We start from the raw sequence: 20,633 nt of genomic DNA, 5'->3' as shown, positions 1-20,633 counted from the left end.
TACACCTCCCAATTACATACCCCAAATACCGGGCTTCTTCTAGCCCGATGTGACATTTCTTGGGGTTCGCGGTTAGACCTGCCTGCCACAGGTCGTCAATCACAGCTTGTACTTTCTGGAGATGAGTCTCCCAGTCCAAGCTGTAAATGACAATGTCATCCAAATATGCCGAAGCCTACTGCCTATGTGGCCTCAGGACTCGATCCATCAGTCTCTGGAAGGTCGCCAGTGCCCCGTGCAGTCCAAACGGCATATACACATACAGAAATAAACCTTCCGGGGTAGCAAATGCCGTCTTTTCTCTGGCAGCCTCCGCCAGAGGGATCTGCCAATACCCCTTTGTTAAGTCTAGGGTCGTAATATACCGGGCTTTTCATAACCGATCTATTAACTCGTCGACCCGGGGCATAGGGTAGGCATCAAATTTTGAGACTGCATTGTTTCCTGAAGTCATTGCAGAACCGGATGGTGCCGTCCGGTTTAGGAATTAGCACAATCGGGCTGGACCAAGCACTGTGCGATTCCTCAATGACTCCTAACTCTAACATTGCCTTCACTTCTCGGGAAACGGCTTCACGGCGTGCTTCCGGGATTCGGTAGGGTTTTACGTGAACTGTGCCACCAGGTTCCGTTACGATGTCATGTTTCATTAGCGTAGTCTGCCTGGGTTTTTCTGAGAAAAACTTTTGGTTGTGAAGTAGAAACTGCCTGACTTCAGTCTTTTGCCGCTCTGAGAGTCTCTGCAACCCGTACCTCCGGTACGGTATGCGAGCAGACGGGACGGGCCAGCTCCGCTGACAAGGCAGGCCGATCTTTCCAGGGATTTATCAGATTTACATGATAAATCTGTTCAGGTTTCCGTTTACCTGCCTGGTATACTTTGTAGTTTACTTCACCAACTCTTTCCTTGATCTCAAAGGGGCCCTGCCACTTTGCCAGGAACTTACTGTCCACCGTGGGGACCAGGATCAACACCCTATCTCCGGGTGCAAACGTACGGATCTTGGCGCCCCTATCATAGATTCTTTTTTGGGCTCCTTGAGCCTGCATCATGTGTTCTTTGACGATAGGCATAACAGCCGCAATACGGTCTTGCATTTGTGTGACGTGATCCATCACCGTTTTAAATGGAGTGACCTGACCCTCCCAGGTTTCTTTTGCAACGTCTAACAGTCCGCGAGGACGTCGGGCGTACAATAACTCGAAAGGCGAGAATCCCGTGGAAGACTGGGGTACTTCCCTGATGGCAAAAAGCAAATACGGAAGTAAATAGTCCCAGTTCTTCCCATCCTTGTCTATCACCTTTCTCAGCATCTGCTTAAGAGTTTTATTGAACCGTTCTACCAACCCGTCTGTTTGAGGGTGATACACGGATGTGCGATGTTCGATTTGTAACAATCGGAAGAGCTCCTTCATTACCCTGGACATAAAGGGGGTCCCCTGGTCGGTGAGTATCTGTTTTGGTATACCGACCCGACTAAACACATGCACCAGTTCCTTGGCAATCGTCTTGGTGGCCGTGTTACGCAAAGGGATGGCCTCCGGGTAACGAGTGGCATAATCCAAGATGACCAGGATATGTTGGTGTCCACATGCAGACCGTGGAAGGGGCCCAACTAAATCCATCCCAATGCTCTCAAACGGGACTTCAATAATAGGTAGGGGTACCAAAGGGCTACAGAACCGGGGCTTAGGTGCAGAGGCTTGGCAGTCAGAACAAGACTCACAATATACACGAATATCGTGATGCATGCCTGGCCAAACAAAACAGTGTAATATCCTTTCGGTGGTTTTCTGGACTCCCAGGTGACCTCCCATCACATGTCTGTGGGCCAGGTCCAGCACCTGCCGCCGGTAGGGTTTTGGCACGACTAACAGTTGCACCGTGTCTTCCCCCTTTTTCTCTATCTGATAGAGTAAATCATTCTCCAGAACTATGTAAGGATATGCCAGCCTAGAGCCAGGTTCTACGGGTACCCCATTTATCACTTTTACATGTGTCCTAGCCTGAGAAAGGGTAGGATCCTTTATTTGCTCGCTTTGGAAGTCATCTTTCTGAACTTCTAAATCCGGCAAACGGGGAGGTGAACGGCTGTCGGCCTCCTCCTCTTCCCCGGTCTCTTCCGTATCACCCGCCATGACTAAAAACGGGAACTGCAGGTCATTTCCAGCAGACTCTTCCCCAGAGTCTTCCGGGGAGACCTCTTCCAGGGGTTCGGGACCCACACGCGCCCTGGGAGAAGAATCATGTACACTATTACCCTGGGGTATCAACTGATTCTCCCACAATTGCCAGAAGTGGGGTGGGGAAAATCCCGGCCCAGGATAACATCATGCAACAACCCGGGACGAGTCCCACTTTATGTTGCACAGACCCATAGGAAGTAGTAATGCATATGACCGTGGTGAGGTACGAACAGGTGTCTCCATGCACACACGTTACAGAAAATTTGTCTGATGGTCCATTCGGGGCTGACACCAGACTGGCCTTCACCAGTCACCACACTTCCCGAGTCTAACAATGCCACCACATTTTTTCCATCAACAGTTAAATCACACAAGTGTTTCTCCACATCCTTTTGACCAGCATTCACACTCACTACCCGTGCAACCATAGACATGCGGTTTTTAGAGTCTGTGACGTCACACTGCATGGGTTCAGTCGTGAGCGGACAGTTCGCAACAATGTGTCCCATCTCTTGGCAGCGGAAACACCTAACGGGCCCCTTGCTTAGACCATAGTTCGTTACTCTCGGCCTCGCAGTGCGGGCAGTCCCGTTTTCCTCCCCCACTGTCTTAGGGATTTTTCCTTCTCCCCTACTCCCTGAAAGTCTTACCGGTTCTACGTGGAGATGATGAAGAACGAGGTGGGGTAGCGTCATCTCGGAGTCCTTCCGCCACGGAGTAACGTTCAACCAGATCCACCAGTTGATCTGCCGTTGTAGGATTTCCATGGCTTACCAACTTCCTCAGGACTGGCGGTAGGGCTCTCAGGTATTTGACCATGCCGACTCTCTGGATTATCTCTGGCGCTGTCAACACCTCGGGTTGTAGCCACTTCTTCGTCACATGGATCAGGTCGAACATCTGTGACCACGGTGGTTTATCCGGCTGGTAAGTCCATTGATGCACTCTCTGTGCACGGACAGCGGTCGTCACTCCCAGCCGGGCCAAGATCTCGGCTTTCAGTTTGTCAAAGTCCTGCGCGGCTTCAGGTTCTAAGTCATAATAAGCCTTTTGGGCTTCACCGGAAAGAAACGGGGCAATCAGGCCGGCCCATCGTGCCTTCGGTCATTTTTCTCGCACCGCCGTCCGTTCAAACGTGGTCAGGTATGCCTCGACGTCATCTTCGGTCGTCATCTTCTGCCAGTATCGACTCACGTGAATCACTCTCGACTCGGCTTCCAGGTTAACCTCAGGTAAGCTTGCCAAGCGATGCGTCACCTGCTGGAGAAGCGAACGATCGGTAACTGTCATGTCCACCAACTCCTTCAGCTGGGCCATCATCACCCGATTAGCTTCTTGCTGGACGGCGGTGGACTGTACCAGCGCTTTCACCACGTCCTCCATGCTCATGCTTCCCACGTGATGCCCGCGTTCACCACGACAATGTGATAAAACACTCCGGGATCGCCTTTGCTGGGGTCAAAGGTCACGTGCGTTCAGCATGAAACTCAGGCGCACAGCCGGGGTCCGGGTATAACTGACACTGGGTCAGGTTTATTAACGGTGAAAGCAATGCATAAAGAAAAAAAAACATAAAACAAATCCTTGCCTGTCCGGCACTAACTAAACAAAGTATAACCTAACTACCAACTGGCGGGCTTCTCCTGTCCAGCCAAACCACAGTTGCAGTGGGCACTGCTTTCACTCATGTGTGTCTCTCACACAGACAGGCTCTCTGTGTTCCCAGGCTGAGACACTCACACAACCAACTGGCATCCTTTTATATATGCCTCCCATTATTCATTAGTAACCAGGTGCGATACTGACCAGACTAGGCCACATAGGAAAGGTATCTGGGCGAGATATACCTGCCCTCATCCACTATTCCCACATGATTCTCACAATATAAAAATTAATCTGCCCTCAGGGTCTTTCTTGAACATTTGGACTGACCATCTCAAGGATCTATGCACCATAACCCCCCCAGAATAGGATGTGTGTGTGGCCTGTTTCTGCCATTGTATCCAGGGCTTATTCGTTCTAAATATAGTGTCTGGTGTCAAGTGGGTTTCCTGAAGGCAAATTATCTGCGCATGCGCTTTACGTATCTAACACCATATTCCGTTTCCTTGCACTTCCCAGTCCCCTAATGTTCAATGAAAGGAGTTTAAGTGATGACACATAGATCCATTAGAACATTTTTACAAAGGATATATTGACTTCTTGAGTATTCAACTCCATCACATACAAACCACCCCCAGACGATAAAATATAGGTGCAATGCTGGTCCCTTAATTAAATTTGCAATTAAACTAAGAGTTATTGACCAGTAGTGTCCATTAAAACAGAACAAGAGATGCCCATAAACTTCTCTGAACTGAAGCATAGGCTTAAGAATCTTCATTTTCTCCTCCACCAATCCGAACCACCAATAACAATTATACCTGATTTAATGCATACCTTTTAAATTAACTCCCTCGACCCTCCCCCCCGTCCCCCCATCCCCAGGATATGGCCGACCACCCAGTTTTTGCTAAATCCAAAGGGTAACCGAGCATCCGGACGGATTGGGCGCCCCGCCACTTCCCCATATTGAATTCTCAATAGTTTCTATTAACTTCCTGGAAGAATAGGGACCCAGGTGTCTGTGTACAATGGTCACATACCCCATTGTTTCAAGACACATCACGACAATTCAGCAGGATAAGGCTGGTTTCACATTAGCGTTTTTTAGCACAGCGCATCATGCGCATGCGCCCCTATGTTTAACATGGCGGGCGCATGGTCTAGCGTTTGCACGCACACGTATGCGATTTCTGTGCATGCGTTTTGTAGTGTGTGCCTAGGCACGCCCGACGCAACCTGTAGTTTTTTTGGGTCCATCCAACAGCGTAAAAAAACGCATGTGCACACTAGCGCATGTGATGCGCAAAAATAACACATTGCAGTCTATGGGAACGTGGGCATGCGCATGGACATGCGCACGCCTGAGTTTGAATTCGCATGCGTTTTAAGGGTTAACATGGCTACAAACTGGTTAAAACACATGTGCCTAAAAAACGCAAACGCATGATGCTTTTTTTGCATTCGTTTCTATTGCACACGAAGCACAGCACTAAAAAATGCTAATGTGAAACTAGTCTAAGCCATTCAGGAGGGGGGATATGACAATATAAAACTAACCAATATAATAGCATCTTATCAAAGTTATATGGGAACAAATAGTATTAGAAAGTGTAGCAATTAACCATTACAGTAACCCAGCTCGGGTATATACATAAGTATGACCAGAGACTTTGAACAGCATTTTACAAAAAACTAAATCAATAATCTCAATTCAAAGTATAGAGTTCAGGACTCATACAATAAATTGCACCATATTGATATGTACTATAATTTCTATTTCTGGCGTCTTTTTCTCTTGGAGATCCACTTCTCTGTCTCCGCCGGGTTCTGAAAGAAAATTACTCTCTCACCATCCACTACCCTAAGCCTGGCTGGGTATGCCATTGAATAAATCACATTAGAACTTGTTAAGGCGCCTCTTAACCAATGTGAATGAGGCTCTTCGCTTCTGCAAGTCTGCCGAAAAGTCCGGAAACATCACAGTAGTATTTTCATATTTAATTACTTGGGCCTTTTGTGCCAATTTTAGGATATAGTCTCTGTCTCGCCAGTTGAGAAATCTGGCCAGTAGGGGTCTAGTAGGAGCTCTGGGGGGATTTGGTTTCCCAGGTACGCGGTGTGCCCTCTCCACTGCATATGCAGTAGAGAAGGTGGAGTCCGGAAACAAAGTATGGTTCCATCTTTCCACAAAGTTACTCGGATTATTTCCTTTGTCCCTTTCTAGCAATCCAACAATATGGATATTATTTCTCCTCAGTCTATTCTCAAGATCGTCATGTTTTTGCACACATAACCACTTTTTGTTCTAATACTCTGATACGCTCAGGCAAAGGTGCTGTTTGGTCCTCAAGACTCGAAATTCTATCCTCCGCCTGTCGGACTTTCTCTCCCAAATTTGACATGTCATTATGGAAAAGTCCCAGGTCAGTTTTAATCTCTTCAATTTTCCCTGTTAGGGAGGCTGTACTGCACTGGATGGCAATTAACAATTGTGCAGATACTTGTTTCAGGGTGGGTTCTGTATCCATGTCCTCTGATTCCTGTGACATTAATGCCTCACCCTGAGCAGATTTATTTGATGACTTCTGCATGATCGTTGAGTTATTGCTCCTAGCATAGGACTTAAGATTATCAGCAGCTGATTGGAGGGGCTCATGACGCCTTCCCAAATATATGTACTCTGCTCAAAAAAATAAAGGGAACACTTAAAAAACAGAATATAACTCTAAGTAAATCAAACTGTGAAATCAAATTGTCCACTTAGGAAGCAACACTGATTGACAATCAATTTCACATGCTGTTGTGCAAATGGAATAGACAACAGATGGAAATTATTGGCAATTATCAAGACACTCAATAAAGGAGTGGTTTTGCAGTTGGGGACCACATCTCAGTACCAATGCTTTCTGGCTGTTTTGGTCACTTTTTAATGTTGGTTGTGCTTTCACACTCGTGGTAGCATGAGACGGACACTACAACCCACACAAGTTGCTCAGGGAGTGCAGCTCATCCAGGATGGCACATCAATCAACTGTGGCAAGGTTTGCTGTCTGACAGTTTAGTGTCCAGAGGCTGGAGGTGCTACCAGGAGACAGGCCAGTACACCAGGAGATGTGGAGGGGGCCATAGGAGGGTGTGATATGTTATGTGGATGTCATTTTTGTATATTCCTATTTTTAACAATTCCAGTTATTTTCATAGTGTTTTATTACATTGTAAGCCTACAGCCTCACTGTATCTGTCTCTTGATGACCCCCTGTAGTGCATTAATCCCTAAGGCTCTTTGTTCTCCTCTGGGAGGCAACTTGTTTGACTACCCCTGGACAAGGAAGGGGATGGGGGGAAGAACGGCAGCTGGACAAGTCAGTTCCGGTAGAGACAAGATGATGAAAAGGCTGCATTTCAGAGAGAAGGACCCATTTTTTTATCCTCTGGTGCTAGAGTTTTGAAATCTCGTTTCCCTGGAAATTTTATCCTGATACTGGACTGCATTCTTATTCTGGACTATCTTATCCTTTGTGTGGTGGACTGAATATGGACCTTTTCGTATTTTTGCCTGAATAAAGGTCTTGGAATTGTTCACTCTTCACTTGCTCTGTTGATTGTGTGATACCAGAGAAGGACCCCGCGACAGAGGGCAACAACCCAGCAGCAGGACCGCTACCTCAGCCTTTGGGCAAGGAGGTACAGGAGCACTGCCAGAGCCCTGCAAAATGACCTCCAGCAGGCCACAAATGTGCATGTGTCTGCACAAACGGTTAGAAACTGTCTCCATGAGGATGGTCTGAGTGCCCGACGCACACAGATGGGGGTTGTGCTCACAGCCCAACACCGTGCAGGACGCTTGGCATGTGCCACAGAACACCAGGATTGGCAAATTCGCCACTGGCGCCCTGTGCTCTTCACAGATGAAAGCAGGTTCACACTGAGCAAGTGACAGATGTGACAAAGTCTAGAAACGCCGTGTAATCTGCTGCCTGCAACATTCTTCAGCATGACCGGTTTGTCATTGGGTTAGTAATTGTGTTTGGTGGCATTTCTTTGGAGGGCCGCACGGTGTTGGGCTGTGAGCACAACCCCCCATCTGTGGACGTCGGGCACTCAGACCATCCTCATGGAGTCAGTTTCTAACCGTTTGTGCAGACACATGCACATTTGTGGCCTGCTGGAGGTCATTTTGTAGGGCTCTGGCAGTGCTCCTCCTGTTCCTCCTTGCACAAAGGCTGAGGTAGCGGTCATGCTGCTGGGTTGCTGCTGCCCTCCTACGGCCCTTTCCACCTCACCTGGTATACTGGCCTGTCTACACTATGCTGACAGACACAGCAAACCTACTTGCCACAGCTCACATTGATGTGTCATCCTGGATGAGCTTGGTTGTAGAGTCTTTCTCATGCTACCACAAGCACAACCAACATTCAAAAGTGACCAAAACATCAGCCAGAAAGCATTGGTACTTAGATGTGGCCTGTGGTCCCCACCTGCAGAACCATTCCTTTATTGTGTCTTGATAATTGCTAATAATTTCCATCTGTTGTCTATTCCATTTGCACAACAGCATGTGAAATTGATTGTCAATCAGTGTTGCTTCCTAAGTGGACAGTTTGATTTCACAGAAGTTTAATTTACTTGGAGTTATATTCTGTTATTTAAGTGTTCCCTTCATTTTTTGAGCAGTGCATATAAGGAGAAGTCTAGTATGTGATCAAATAGTATGTCGTCAGAAGATAATGATGGTGGCTCGGATTTACAGAGTCATTTCTCTATTGAATTTGGTTGTGAAAAGTATGTGCAACAGGCACAATTTCCAGAAGGGGCATTAGATGGCAGTGGCACGCTGCATGCAACAAGTCTATAAGCTTTAACCCCTTAATCAGCATCAGGGTATATGCCAAAGCTGTAAGAAAGAGAAAGGGGAAAAAAAAGAACTGAATATCCACTCTGACCTGCGGATCCAGCATCACCACTGAAAACAGGCCAGCCAGCCGATCCAGGATTTCAGCCTGCTGTATTTCAGTACCAGTGTCTCTTCAGATATTTCAAGGGTTCTAAGATGGCTGCCGTTTTCCAACTTTGTTCCCGCCACCAGTGGCCCAGGTCCCCAGGGAGCTGGAGGGGATCGAGACCCAGACCACAGACGCACTCCCAGCCCCTTCATCACCTCCTGCTCACTGGGCAGTGATCTACAGGTGAGTCACCGGCCGCTAGCAGCAGATGCCCGTCAGGTCCCAGCGCGTCCAGCGTGCCACCTTCTTCACTCTGCGTTCCCTCTGCTCTCCGGGGCAGATGTGGAACAAGTTTTTTCCCGCCGGCTGCCTGGTGATTCCTCCAGCCGTATTGGGACTCCAGGCCAGGTTAATTTAGATAAGAGCCCGGTTTTAATACAAAAGCTGGGGAGAGCTCAGCGCTGCACGTCCGCTCTCCTCAGCGTCCTAGCCACGCCCCCCATCTTTCAGGCTTTCATTTTGTTTCTTGTTATACTATGCTGTTACAAAAACAAGAAAACTTGGACTCTGAAAAAAAAGAAGTTACTTTACTGTGTGAGTGTTTAGATGTTTAACCAGATTTGTTTTCCGATTAAAACATTTCCCACATTCTGAACATGAAAATGGCATCGCCCCTGTGTGAATTCTCCGATGTGTAACCAGACTTGAATTATCTGTAAAAGATTTTGCACATTCTGAACAAGAAAATGGTTTCTCCCCTGTGTGAATTCTCTGATGTGTAACAAGACTTGATTTCTCTGTAAAACATTTCCCACATTCTGAACAAGAAAATGGTTTCTCCCCTGTGTGAATTCTGTGATGCATCACAAAATTTGATTTCTCTGTAAAACATTTCCCACATTCTGAACAAGAAAATGGCTTGTCTCCTGTGTGAATTTTCTGATGTTTAACAAGTACAGATTTTGCACTATATCTTTTTCCACATTCTGAACATGAAAATGGCTTATCCCCTGTGTGATTCTTCAGATGTGCAGCAAGATGTGTTTTTCGATTAAAACATTTTCCACATTCCATACATGAAAATGGTTTCTCCCCTGTGTGAATTCTCTGATGTGTAACAAGATTTGATTTCTCTGTAAAACATTTCCAACATTCTGAACAAGAAAATGGTTTCTCCCCTGTGTGAATTCTCTGATGTGTAACAAGACTTGATTTCTCTGTAAAACATTTCCCACATTCTGAACAAGAAAATGGTTTCTCCCCTGTGTGAATTTTCTGATGCATCACAAGATTTGATTTGTGTGTAAAACATTTCCCGCATTCTGAACAAGAGAATGGCTTCTCCCCGGTGTGAATTCTCTGATGGTTAAAAAGTACAGATTTCTCACTATATCGTTTTCCACATTCTGAACATGAAAATGGCTTATCCCCTGTGTGAATTCTCTGATGTTTCGAAAGTTTTGATTTCGTACTGTAATATTTCCCACATTCTGAACATGAAAATGGTTTCTCCCCTTTGTTAGCCATTTCATGTTCCACAGCCATTCTATGAATTTTATTTTGCATATTGGTCTTTAATGAAGCAGAAAAAAGGATCTGCTGAAAAGGATCAGATGACAGTTTTTTTCTGATGAGATTTTGAGGTGTATCTGGTATAATGATATTTTCTTCACAAGTAGCAGGTGTGATACCAAAATTATCTGCTGAAAAATCTGAGAATATCAGACGTCCCTCTGAGCTCCTGGTACAGTCACCTGGTAAGAATAAAAAATATATATCATTGTTCTGTAACACTGCATTGGAGTTCTATTTCTACTTATATATTTTATAGCATTTCCATGCAAACTACAATACAATTCAATTATTGACAGACTAAGACAATAGACCACAAGGAGGGACTGAGATCAGTGTTAGGCCACCAGGTAAAGTCCTTATAAATTTTCACAACTCTGTCATGAATCTGTTCCAGTTACATGTTCAGAGGAGACTCATAAAAGGGATCTGTAATCAGTTTTATTATTTCATTATGATTCCTTCCCATACAGTTACAAGCAAGATAGCACAGAGCAAAGCACATTGTAGCAGATTGGTCATGTACACAAGTCATGGCTTTGGAGGAAAAGTAAGTTTTTTTTATTGATGTAACTAAACAGTGGATACAAGAAAGGAGATCAAGTCCTTAATATTCTTACATAGGTCGTGTAAGCCAATAGAAAAATTGAGTGACTATGGGAGCACTGGGGAATCAGAAAAAGTATTTACAGCAATGTCCACTGCAAACTTTATTGTCCGTCCCTGGTTCTTTTATCGATCAATTAGACTTACGCTGGTACTTGAAAGTCTGTGAATCCTTCAAAATTTGTCATATTACTGTATCGATTTGATCAAAAACTACAATTGATTTTTACACTAAAAGTAAATAGAGAGAAACGTCTATTTGTACTATCTAGCAGGTCAGTTACCTAACAGCTTGAAGTCAGTCCTCCCCTATGCCCATGGCTGATTATGATATACTAATAATACTGTATTAACCCTTTCCCAACAGCAGCCAAACATGAAAAAACAATATAAATTTGGTATTGCTGTAATTGCACAGACCCGAACAATAAAGACGTTAAGTTATAACATTTAAATTTGTAAAATTCTGTGAAACGCCTGTGAGTTCATGGTGCTCATCACATGTCTAGATAAATTTCTTGGAGGGATCTAGTTTTTATAATGGGGTAATTTGTGGGGGAAAGTTCAACTGTCTAGGCACATCAGATGCTCTCGAAACACGACAAGACACCCACAGACCATTCCATCAAACTCTGCTTTACAAAACGTCACTCCTTTTCTGAGCCCTGCCATGTGCCCAAACAGTAGTTTTCCAGAGGATATTGCACAACAAATTTTGGGTTCCATTTTGTCCTGCTACCCTTGTGAAAATAAGTTTGTGGCTAAAAGAAAATTTTTGTGAAAAAAATTAATTTTTTTCATTTGAACAGCTAAATGTAATAAACTTCTGTGAAGCAGCTGAGAGTTCAAAGTGTTCACCACTCATCTAGATAAGTTCCTTGAGGGGTAAAGTTTCCAAAATAAGGTCACTTGTGGGGTTTTCTTACTGTTTAGACACATCAGGGGCTCTCCAAACATGACAAGGTGTCCGCTAATAATTCCAGCCATTTTTGAGCTCCAAAATTCAAATGGCGCTCCTTCCCAACCTAGCCCGCCCTGTGCCCAAACAGTAGTTCTCAATATATGGGGCACCGACATACTCAGGAGAAATTGCACAACATATTGTATGGTGCATTCTCTCCTGTTACCCATGTGAAATTAGAAAATTTAATGCTAAAAGAACAATTTTGTGGGACAAATGTGATTTTCCATTTTTATGCCTCTATATTATAAACCACTGTGAAGTACCTGGGGGTTCAAGGTACTCACCACACATCTAGATACAATCCATGAGCGGACTAGTTTACAAAAATCGGGTCACTTAGGCTAGTTTCACACTAGCGTTTTGGAGCGCAGCGACGGCCTGCGCACGGCCGCCGCTAAGCCCCGCCCCCTGCCGCACCCCGCCGGTAGCTCCGCCCACCGGCACATGACGCTGCATGCGCCCTGCGTCCCCTATCTTTATCACAGGGGGCGCAGGCCATGCGCAGTATGCGTTTGGCGGCGCATGCGTCCTTTTGACGGTGCGCCGACCTGCGCCAAACGCAACCTGCTGCATTTTGGTTGTGTCGGCGCACCGTCAAAAAGGCGCATGCGCCGCCAAACGCATACTGCGCACGGCCTGCGCCCCCTGTGATAAAGATAGGGGACGCAGGGCGCATGCAGCGTCATGCGCCGGTGGGCGGAGCTACCGGCGGGGCGTGGCAGGGGCGGGGCTTAGCGGCGGCCGTGCGCAGGCCGTCGCTGCGCTCCAAAACGCTAGTGTGAAACTAGCCTTATTGGGGAGTTTCCACTGTTTAGGCACACTAGGGGCTCTCCAAATGGGACATGACATCAGCTCTCTATTCCAGCTATTTTTCCTTTCAAAAAGTCAAACAGTGCTCCTTCCCTTCTGAGCCCTCCCGTGAACCCAAACAGTAGTTTTCCTCCACATATGGTCTAGGAGCGTATTCAGGAGAAAATGCACAACTAATTTTGGGGTCCTATTTCTCCTGTTACCCATCTGAAATTAAAAAAAATAGAATTAGTCTTACCGGTAATTCGGTTTCTAGGAACCTTCCATGACAGCAATATCGGAGGAAGTCTCCCCGCCCTAATGGGGGACAGGAAACACAAAAGAGGTTAAATATCCCTCCCCTTCTTCCAACCACCAGTGTTTTTTCTGCACGCAGTAGCATGTATTGTTACCACCAAAGTGCAGGGATCATCCGATAAGAACATCAGATAGGGAGGGAAATTAGTGCCCTCGTGGAAGGTGCCTAGAAACCGAATTACTGGTAAGACTAATTCTATTTTCTCTAGTCACCTTCCAAGACAGCAATATTGGAGTAATACCAACAACTAATTTCTTAGGGAGGGACAACAGCCTGCAGAACTCGTCTGCCAAATGTTAAATCCCTATTGAAATTTAGTCTATAGTGTCTGGTGAATGTATGGACAGACGACCAGGTGGCGGCTCTGCATATGTGCTCAGAGGATGCGTCCCCTCTCAGCCCACGATGTGGATACTGAACGAGTAGAATGGGCCTTCAGAGATGTAGGAGATGAAATATTCTGTGATGAATACGCCAGGCCGATAGCTTTCTTGATCCAATTAGCAATTGTATTGTTTGCTGCCTTCTTGCCTTTATTCCGTCTGGAAAATTGAATGAATAAATTCAGGTCAATCCTCCAATTTTCAGTCTGTTGGAGGTAATAGAGAACCACCCTATGGACATCAAGGGTGTAAAAGACTTCTTCCTTCGCATTGAAGGGCTTTGGGCAGAAGGAAGGAAGTACAATATCCTGACCTCTATGAAAGTCCAAGACCACTTTAGGCATAAAGGAGGGATCAAATCTCTGGATAATGCTATCTGCCGTGATAGTCACATTGGGCCTGTAATTCTCCTACACGCCTCGCAATAGTAATTGCTACTAGAAACACGGTTTTAAGTGTTAGGTTCTTTGAATTCATTGATGACAGGGGTTCACATGGATCTTTGGTTAATCCTTTAAGAACCAGATTCAAATCCCAGGAGGGAACCTGACTATGAAGTCTAGGACGAATCCTAGTCGCAGAGGCATGAAGCGTATAACCCAGCAATGGCCAGCCAAGTCTTGATCAAAAAATTAACTAAGAGCTGACACCTGCACCTTTAGTGTACGAATCACTGGCCTTGGAGGATGTTCATTCAGTTGTTTAATTTTGTAGAAAAAAAGCAGATCACAGACATGGCACAAAACTAAAGTCAATTCAAATGGCAACTTTCTGGCTTTAAGAAACACTAAAAGAAATCAAGAACAAAAAATGTGGTAGTCAGTAATGATTACTTTTTCAAACCAAGCATAGGGAAAAAAATTATAGAATCACCCTGTAAATTTTCATTCCCAAAACAGCTGCATCAAATTAGATCTGCTCGTTAGTCTGCATCTAAAAATGAGTGAGCACACCTTGGAGAGCTGTTGCACCAAGTGGACTGACCTGAATTATGGCTCCAACACGAGAGATGTCAATTGAAACAAAGGTGAGGATTATCAAACTCTTAAAAGAGGGTAAATCATCACGCAATGTTGCAAAAGATGTTTGTTGTTCACTGTCAGCTGTGTATAAAATCTAGACCAAATACAAACAACATGGGAAGGTTGTTAAAAGCAAACATACTGGTAGACCAAGGAAGACATCAAGACTGGAAACTTAGAGCAATATGTCTCCAAAACAGGAAATGCACAACAAAACAAATGAGGAACAAATGGGAGGAAACTGGAGTCAACGCCTGTGACCGAACTGTAAGAAACCGCGTAAAGGAAATGGGATTTACATACAGAAAAGCTAAATGAAAGCCATCATTAACACCTAAACAGAAAAAAACAAGGTTACAATGGGCTAAGGAAATGCAATCTTGGACTGTGGATGACTGGATGAAAGTCATATTCAGTGATGAATCACCAATCTGCATTAGGCAAGGTGATGATGCTGGAACTTTTGTTTGGTGCCGATCCAATGAGTTTTATAAAGATGACTGCCTGAAGAGAACATGCAAATTTCCACAGTCATTGATGATATGGGGCTGCATGTCAGGTTAAGGCACTGGGGAGATGGCTGTCATTACATCTAGTTTATGTTGATATTTTGGACACTTTTCTTATCCCCTTCAATTGAAAGGATGTTTGGGGATGATGAAATCATTTTTCAAGATGATAATGCATCCTGCCATAGAGCAAAAACTATGAAAACATTCCTTGAAAAAAGACACACAAGGACAATGTCTGCAAATAGTCCGGATCTCAATCCAATTGAAAATCTTTGGTGGAAGTTGAAGAAAATCGTCCATGACAAGGCTCCAACCTGCAAAGCTGATCTGGCCACAGTAATCAGAGAAAGTTGGAGCCAGATTGATGAGGCGTACTGTTTGACACTCATTAAGTCCATGCCTCAGAGACTGCAAGCTGTTATAAAAGCCAGAGGTGGTGCAACAAAATACTAATGATGTGTTGGAGTGGTTTTTTTTGTTGGTTTGTTTTTCATGATTCCATAATTTTTTCCTCAGAATTGAGTGATTCCATAATTTTTCCCTATGCTTGGTTTAAAAAAGTAACCATTACTGACTACCACATTTTTTGTTCTTGATTTCTTTTAGTGTTTCTTAAAGCCAGAAAGTTGCCATTTGAATTGACTTTAGTTTTGTGCCATGTCTGTGATCTGCTTTTTTTCTACAAAATTAAACAACTGAATGAACATCCTCCAAGGCCGGTGATTCCATAATTTTTGCCAAGGGTTGTAGGTGTGAATCATAGATCTAAGCCCCTTTGAAGAAAATCTAAGATCTGTGTGATGATAGGATGGAAGGGATCTGGAGTATTTGGGGAAATACCAGGATGAAATTTTTTTGCAAACTTTCCCGTAAATGGCGTTAGTTACTGGTTTCCTACTCCTCTGTAGAGTTCGTATTACTTCATCAGAAAGGCCTTTAGCTTTTAGAATTTTGGCTTCCGTAGCCAGGCCGCAAGCTTCAACCTGCATAGGTCTGGGTGTAGCAGAGGACCCTGGTGAAGGAGGTCGGCCTTCTGGGGTATAAGTATTGGGCCTTCTTCACTAAAGCACCGTACCATCTTCTTCCTGGCCACATGGGAGCAACAAGGATTGTGGTGACTTGCTCTGATTGTATCTTCTGCAGTGTCCTCGCTAGCATCGGAACCGGTGGGAAGGCGTAAGCCAGAATAAACTTCCAGGATTGGGAGAGCAGAAATGACTTCATCAGGGCACATCTGCCCTGATGAAGTGAGCCAGCAGGCTCAGGAAACGCGTTGGCTGAATAAAGAACCCTTTACTCTACCAGAAGCAAGCGCAGTCCTTATTGCACTTCCACGTCATTTCTGCAATTCTGTCCTAGGACCCTGTGCAGACTTGCTGCTGCTTCTCAAGCGTTCATGGGTGTTGTGACTTCCTCACAACCCCAATAGGTGAGCACCTTCCCTACTGTTCCACAATTTTAATTGTTTTATACGGATTTCACACAGTGGATGCGCCCTGTATCTCTCCTTTTAGGATTGGGAGAGGGCGTTTAAACCTCACGCTCCATCCGTGGGACTGAGGGAAAAAAAATGTCTCCAATTTTGTGTTCTGACCATTGTCAAAAAGGTCTACATCGCGCTTTCCCCACCTTGATACCAGGAAGAAAAAAAAGCCTGTTTGGTTCCAGCACCAATCTCCCAGATGAACGTCCTTCCTGCTGAGGAAGTTCGCCTGTATATTGTCTGATCCCTTTAGATGCACCGCTGTTATGGACAGAAGATGCTTTTCTGCCCAGGAAAAAATTCTTGCAGCTATTGATTTTAGACTGACATATTTCGTGCCTCCTTGGTGCCGGAGGTAGGCCACTGTGGTCACGTTGTCTGAGCAGACGCGTACATGGCGATTTCGGATGAGGGTTGATGCCGCTTTCAACGCCTCCTCCACCGCCTTTAGTTATCTCATATTTGATGAGCTGGCTCTGACGTCTGGCGTCCACAACCCCTGAAAGTGAGACCTCTTCACTACAGCACCCCAGCCTCTCCGACTGGCGTCTGAGGCGAGTATTTTCAGGGGGAGCTGATCCCAGCTGACTCCCCGATCGAAGTTTTGGTAGTCCAGTCACCATAGAAGAGAAGCCTTCACTTGACCGGGAAGAATTCTCTTTGTCAGCGTGTTTTGATACTTCTTTGAACACAGAAGTACATGAGATTAAAGAATCCGAGTGTGGGCTTGAGCCAGGAGACTGCTTGGATGCATGCCATAAGCATCCCAGGATAGACATCAAGTCTCTCAAGGTTGGGGATCTCTGATCCCTGATCCTGGAGATCCTCTGAACACGGTCCAGTTGTTGTGCCCAGGGCAGAAAGGATGTTCTTTTCTCTGAATCCAAAAGAACTCCCAGGAATTTTTTAATTTTTTCCTTGACAAAGGATGAAGGTCTGATTTCTCCAAATTTGGGATCCAGCTCAGAGACTCTAGAATTTCCAGGGTTTTCTCCACGCCCAGGTTCAGGCGAGGTATGGTTGGAGCCATAATTAGAAAGTCGTCTAGGTACGGGATAATGCAAATCCCCTGTTGCTGAATGAAGATCATTGCCTCTGCCATAATCTTGGTAAATACTCGTGGAGCTGACGACACACCGAACGGCAGCACATTGAACTGGTAATGGTTGACCCGGTGACCCTGGAAAACGGCAAACCTGAGGAACTTCCTGTGATCTGGATGAATTGACACATGCTACTTAGCGTCTCTCAGATCTACTGTGGCCATTACCCAGTTCTGCCCAATGAGCGGGATTGCCGATTTGACCAACTCCATTTTGAATCCCCTGTACTTGACTACTCGGATTCAAGGGTTTTAAATTTATGATAACCCTGTGCTTCCCTGAGAGCTTCACTATTAAGAACAGGTGAGAATAGTGACCTTTGCCTATCTCCTGTTGCGGCACCTGGGAGATCACTCTTGCTTGAAGTAGCCCCTGCAGATCTAACAGCAAGGATTCTTGAAGGTGCGCCTACAGGGAGGTAATTCTCAGGCATTGAGGGAGAGGACTCTCGAACTCCAGTCTCAGTCCGTCGCGAATGGTGCGGAGAACCCATTGGGTTTTTTTAAACTCTATTTTTATTACAAATTTTTTGTTACCAAACAAAAAGAAAAAGAAACCACAGATACAAGTCATGGTACATAGTTGCATAGTTTGGAGAAACGCATCCTCGCAGCCATAATTGTAAACATGTACACCTCGTAGCAGTCTGTCTAATAATCATTAGTGTCTCACATCCTCCCTATGATTACATATTAGAAGATCAACCTTGACCTTGTTGCCCTTATCCCTCCCCAACAATCTCTCCCGCCCCCCAAAAACCCTAAAACCTTTTCCTCCCTTGCTTTGTAAAAAAAAAAACCTACTCGCTCACAGACCCTAAGACCTTCCGTCTTTGACTTTCTTTGGCTCACAGAAATCATTTGCTTCAGTTCAGGCTTAATATTCCCAGTGTTCCCCCCAAGGATTCCCTGTGGTACCACGTTGTGTCTCTGAAAGGACCAACTATGCGTTGTATTTCCTCCTTATTACAGTGCTCCACAATATAATGCCTCCATTTTGTAAAAAATCTAGATGTTTCGCAAGACTTCCTCTTCTCTGCCTCTAACCTCTCCATTAGCATTACATGTTTCAGGCGTCCCGAGAGTTCTTTTATGGTGGGCATGTCCTTCTGTAGCCAGTTTTTTAATAATAGTTTTTTCATGAGCATTATGATTATGTGGACGACCTGCAGGGCCCCCCCCTACATGAGCATCGGGGGACCTTTCCCAGTGGTGAAATAAAACCAAATCTCTCGGGATTTCATCGCCCCAATCCCAAATGTTCTTTATATATTTTCTAACTGCACCCCACATGTCTGCCACCTGCTTGCAAATCAGCAGGCCATGAAGTCAGTATATGGGGTATTACATTTGGGACATTGCGTGAGTCTTTCTGGCTTATCAGAGCTCCTTGGAAACTGGAAGGCGTATATTGCCCTATGTATTATTTTGAATTGAGTTTCTCTCCAGCTTTCATTAATAAGGGACTGGCGAGCTTTAGTCCACCCCTTCCTTATTTTGTCTCCAATAACCCTGTCCTCCAGTTGCGATTCCCATTTTTTATAGAAGGTATCTGGATGACTATCTAAAAGCACCCCTCTCATCGTGCTGTACAGCATTGAAATAGACGAGAAGTTTTTTGCTGCATCCACCATTCTATCGAACTCGCTGCATGTGAACTCCGCCTGCGTGTCTATTAAGTGGGACATGATATGATACCTAATCTGTTCAAATTGTACCGTTTGAAATTTTTGGAGATCAAATTTTTCTATTATTTCGTTTTGTCTTAGCCATCTATTCTCTGTAGGATGAGTCAAATGAGCTATCTCCTGTATACCCCTGTCTCTCCATTCCTTAAACAATTTATTCTCTACTCCCGGTAAAAATTCTATGTTATTCCACATTGGGAGGTATTTAGAAATTCGGAACGGAAGTTTGTATTTTTTTCTCACCGTCTTCCAGGTGGCAATAGTATCCCGAAATATCAAAGAATTTTTGATTTTGGCTGGAAGCATCTTTAGTCTTGCGTGCAACAAGGACCTAAGATCCCAAGGTTGGGCATAATCCCTCTCTATGGCATAGGCCGAATATTTACTCTCTCCATGCAACCAGTTTAAAAAATACCTTGTCAGGCACGCTATATTGTAGTTTCTAACACTTGATAAGTTTAAGCCCCCTTCCATCTTTGGAGTCATCAACTTTTTGAGACTTATGCGTGGTTTTTTGTTTCTCCAAATAAATTTGGAGAACGCAGAATTCAAGGATTTTACATCATTGTGTTTCAGCAGGAGTGGGATCGTTTGAAGGTGGTACATTAGTTTTGAAGTACTCATCATTTTAATAAGCTGTATTCTCCCTGTCAAATTTAATGGCAGATCCTTCCACTTTACTAGATCATTTACTAAATTTGCTATTAATGGAGGGTAGTTTAATTTGTATATAGATGATGGCTCCCCCCCTATTTTAATGCCTAGATATTTAATATAAGATTTCGCCATGCCCACCCCCAATTGAGCTCTATTTAATTTCTGTCTATTCGCCGCGTCCCACCTTCCCAGGTGAAGCAGTTCGGATTTAATCTTGTTAATTTTAAAACCCGCGTAGTCCCCATATGTATTGATCGTTTCTATAGCCGATTCCACCTGCACAAAGGGATCCCTTAGGAAAAGCAAAATATCATCGGCAAAGAAAGTAGCGCGCACTGCCTCCCCACCGATCTGAATGCTAGGAAACCGCTGCGGGTCAGACAGCTCTCTCTCCAAAGGTTCCAGAGCTATATTGAATAGCAGAGGCGACAAAGGACACCCCTGCCTTGTCCCCCTGGACAGTGGGAATCTGTCCGAGAGGAAACCTGGAATGTAGATCTGGGCCTCCGGCTTTGAATATATCTCTGTGATGTAGGTCAAGAAGGAGCCGTCAAAACCCATTCTTGCCAATACCCTGAAAAGCCATTCCCACCTGACATTGTCAAATGCTTTTTCGGCATCGATTGTTAGTAGTGCTGGTTTTTCACTTGGAGTGGGATTGAGGTTTACCCTGTCCAAAACCAACATGACTTTTCTCATGTTGCTCGTTGCCGACCTACCCTTAACAAAGCCCGCCTGTGATTCTGAAATTAGGTGTGGTAATATTTCTGCCAATCTATCGGCCAGGATTTTAGACATTAT

The 20,633-nt window shown here is 44.8% G+C and overlaps 3 protein-coding genes across 5 annotated transcripts in view; all 3 read right to left on the bottom strand.

The window, feature by feature from the left end:
• LOC141073571 (uncharacterized) overlaps positions 1 to 20,633 on the bottom strand; it is a 700,581-nt gene that overhangs the window by 597,008 nt on the left and 82,940 nt on the right. The gene's annotated exons all lie outside the window — the stretch shown is intronic.
• LOC141074220 (uncharacterized) overlaps positions 1 to 20,633 on the bottom strand; it is a 345,885-nt gene that overhangs the window by 258,680 nt on the left and 66,572 nt on the right. The window lies entirely within an intron of this gene.
• LOC141074319 (uncharacterized) lies at positions 8,863 to 20,531 on the bottom strand. The gene is made up of 5 exons (XM_073561951.1): positions 20,425 to 20,531; positions 20,017 to 20,124; positions 13,390 to 13,527; positions 12,926 to 12,984; positions 8,863 to 10,489 (listed from the first exon to the last, which is right to left on the bottom strand). Exons 1-5 carry the CDS (start codon positions 20,529 to 20,531, stop codon positions 9,318 to 9,320), a joined length of 1,584 nt encoding a protein of 527 aa, XP_073418052.1. The 3' UTR covers positions 8,863 to 9,317.

The sequence above is a fragment of the Dendrobates tinctorius genome, unplaced genomic scaffold (assembly GCF_039654945.1).
Source record: "Dendrobates tinctorius isolate UK_male_01 unplaced genomic scaffold, ASM3965494v1 ptg000014l, whole genome shotgun sequence".
In the NCBI taxonomy this organism is placed as follows: Eukaryota; Metazoa; Chordata; class Amphibia; order Anura; family Dendrobatidae; genus Dendrobates; species Dendrobates tinctorius.
This window is presented reverse-complemented; position numbering and strand designations above follow the sequence as displayed.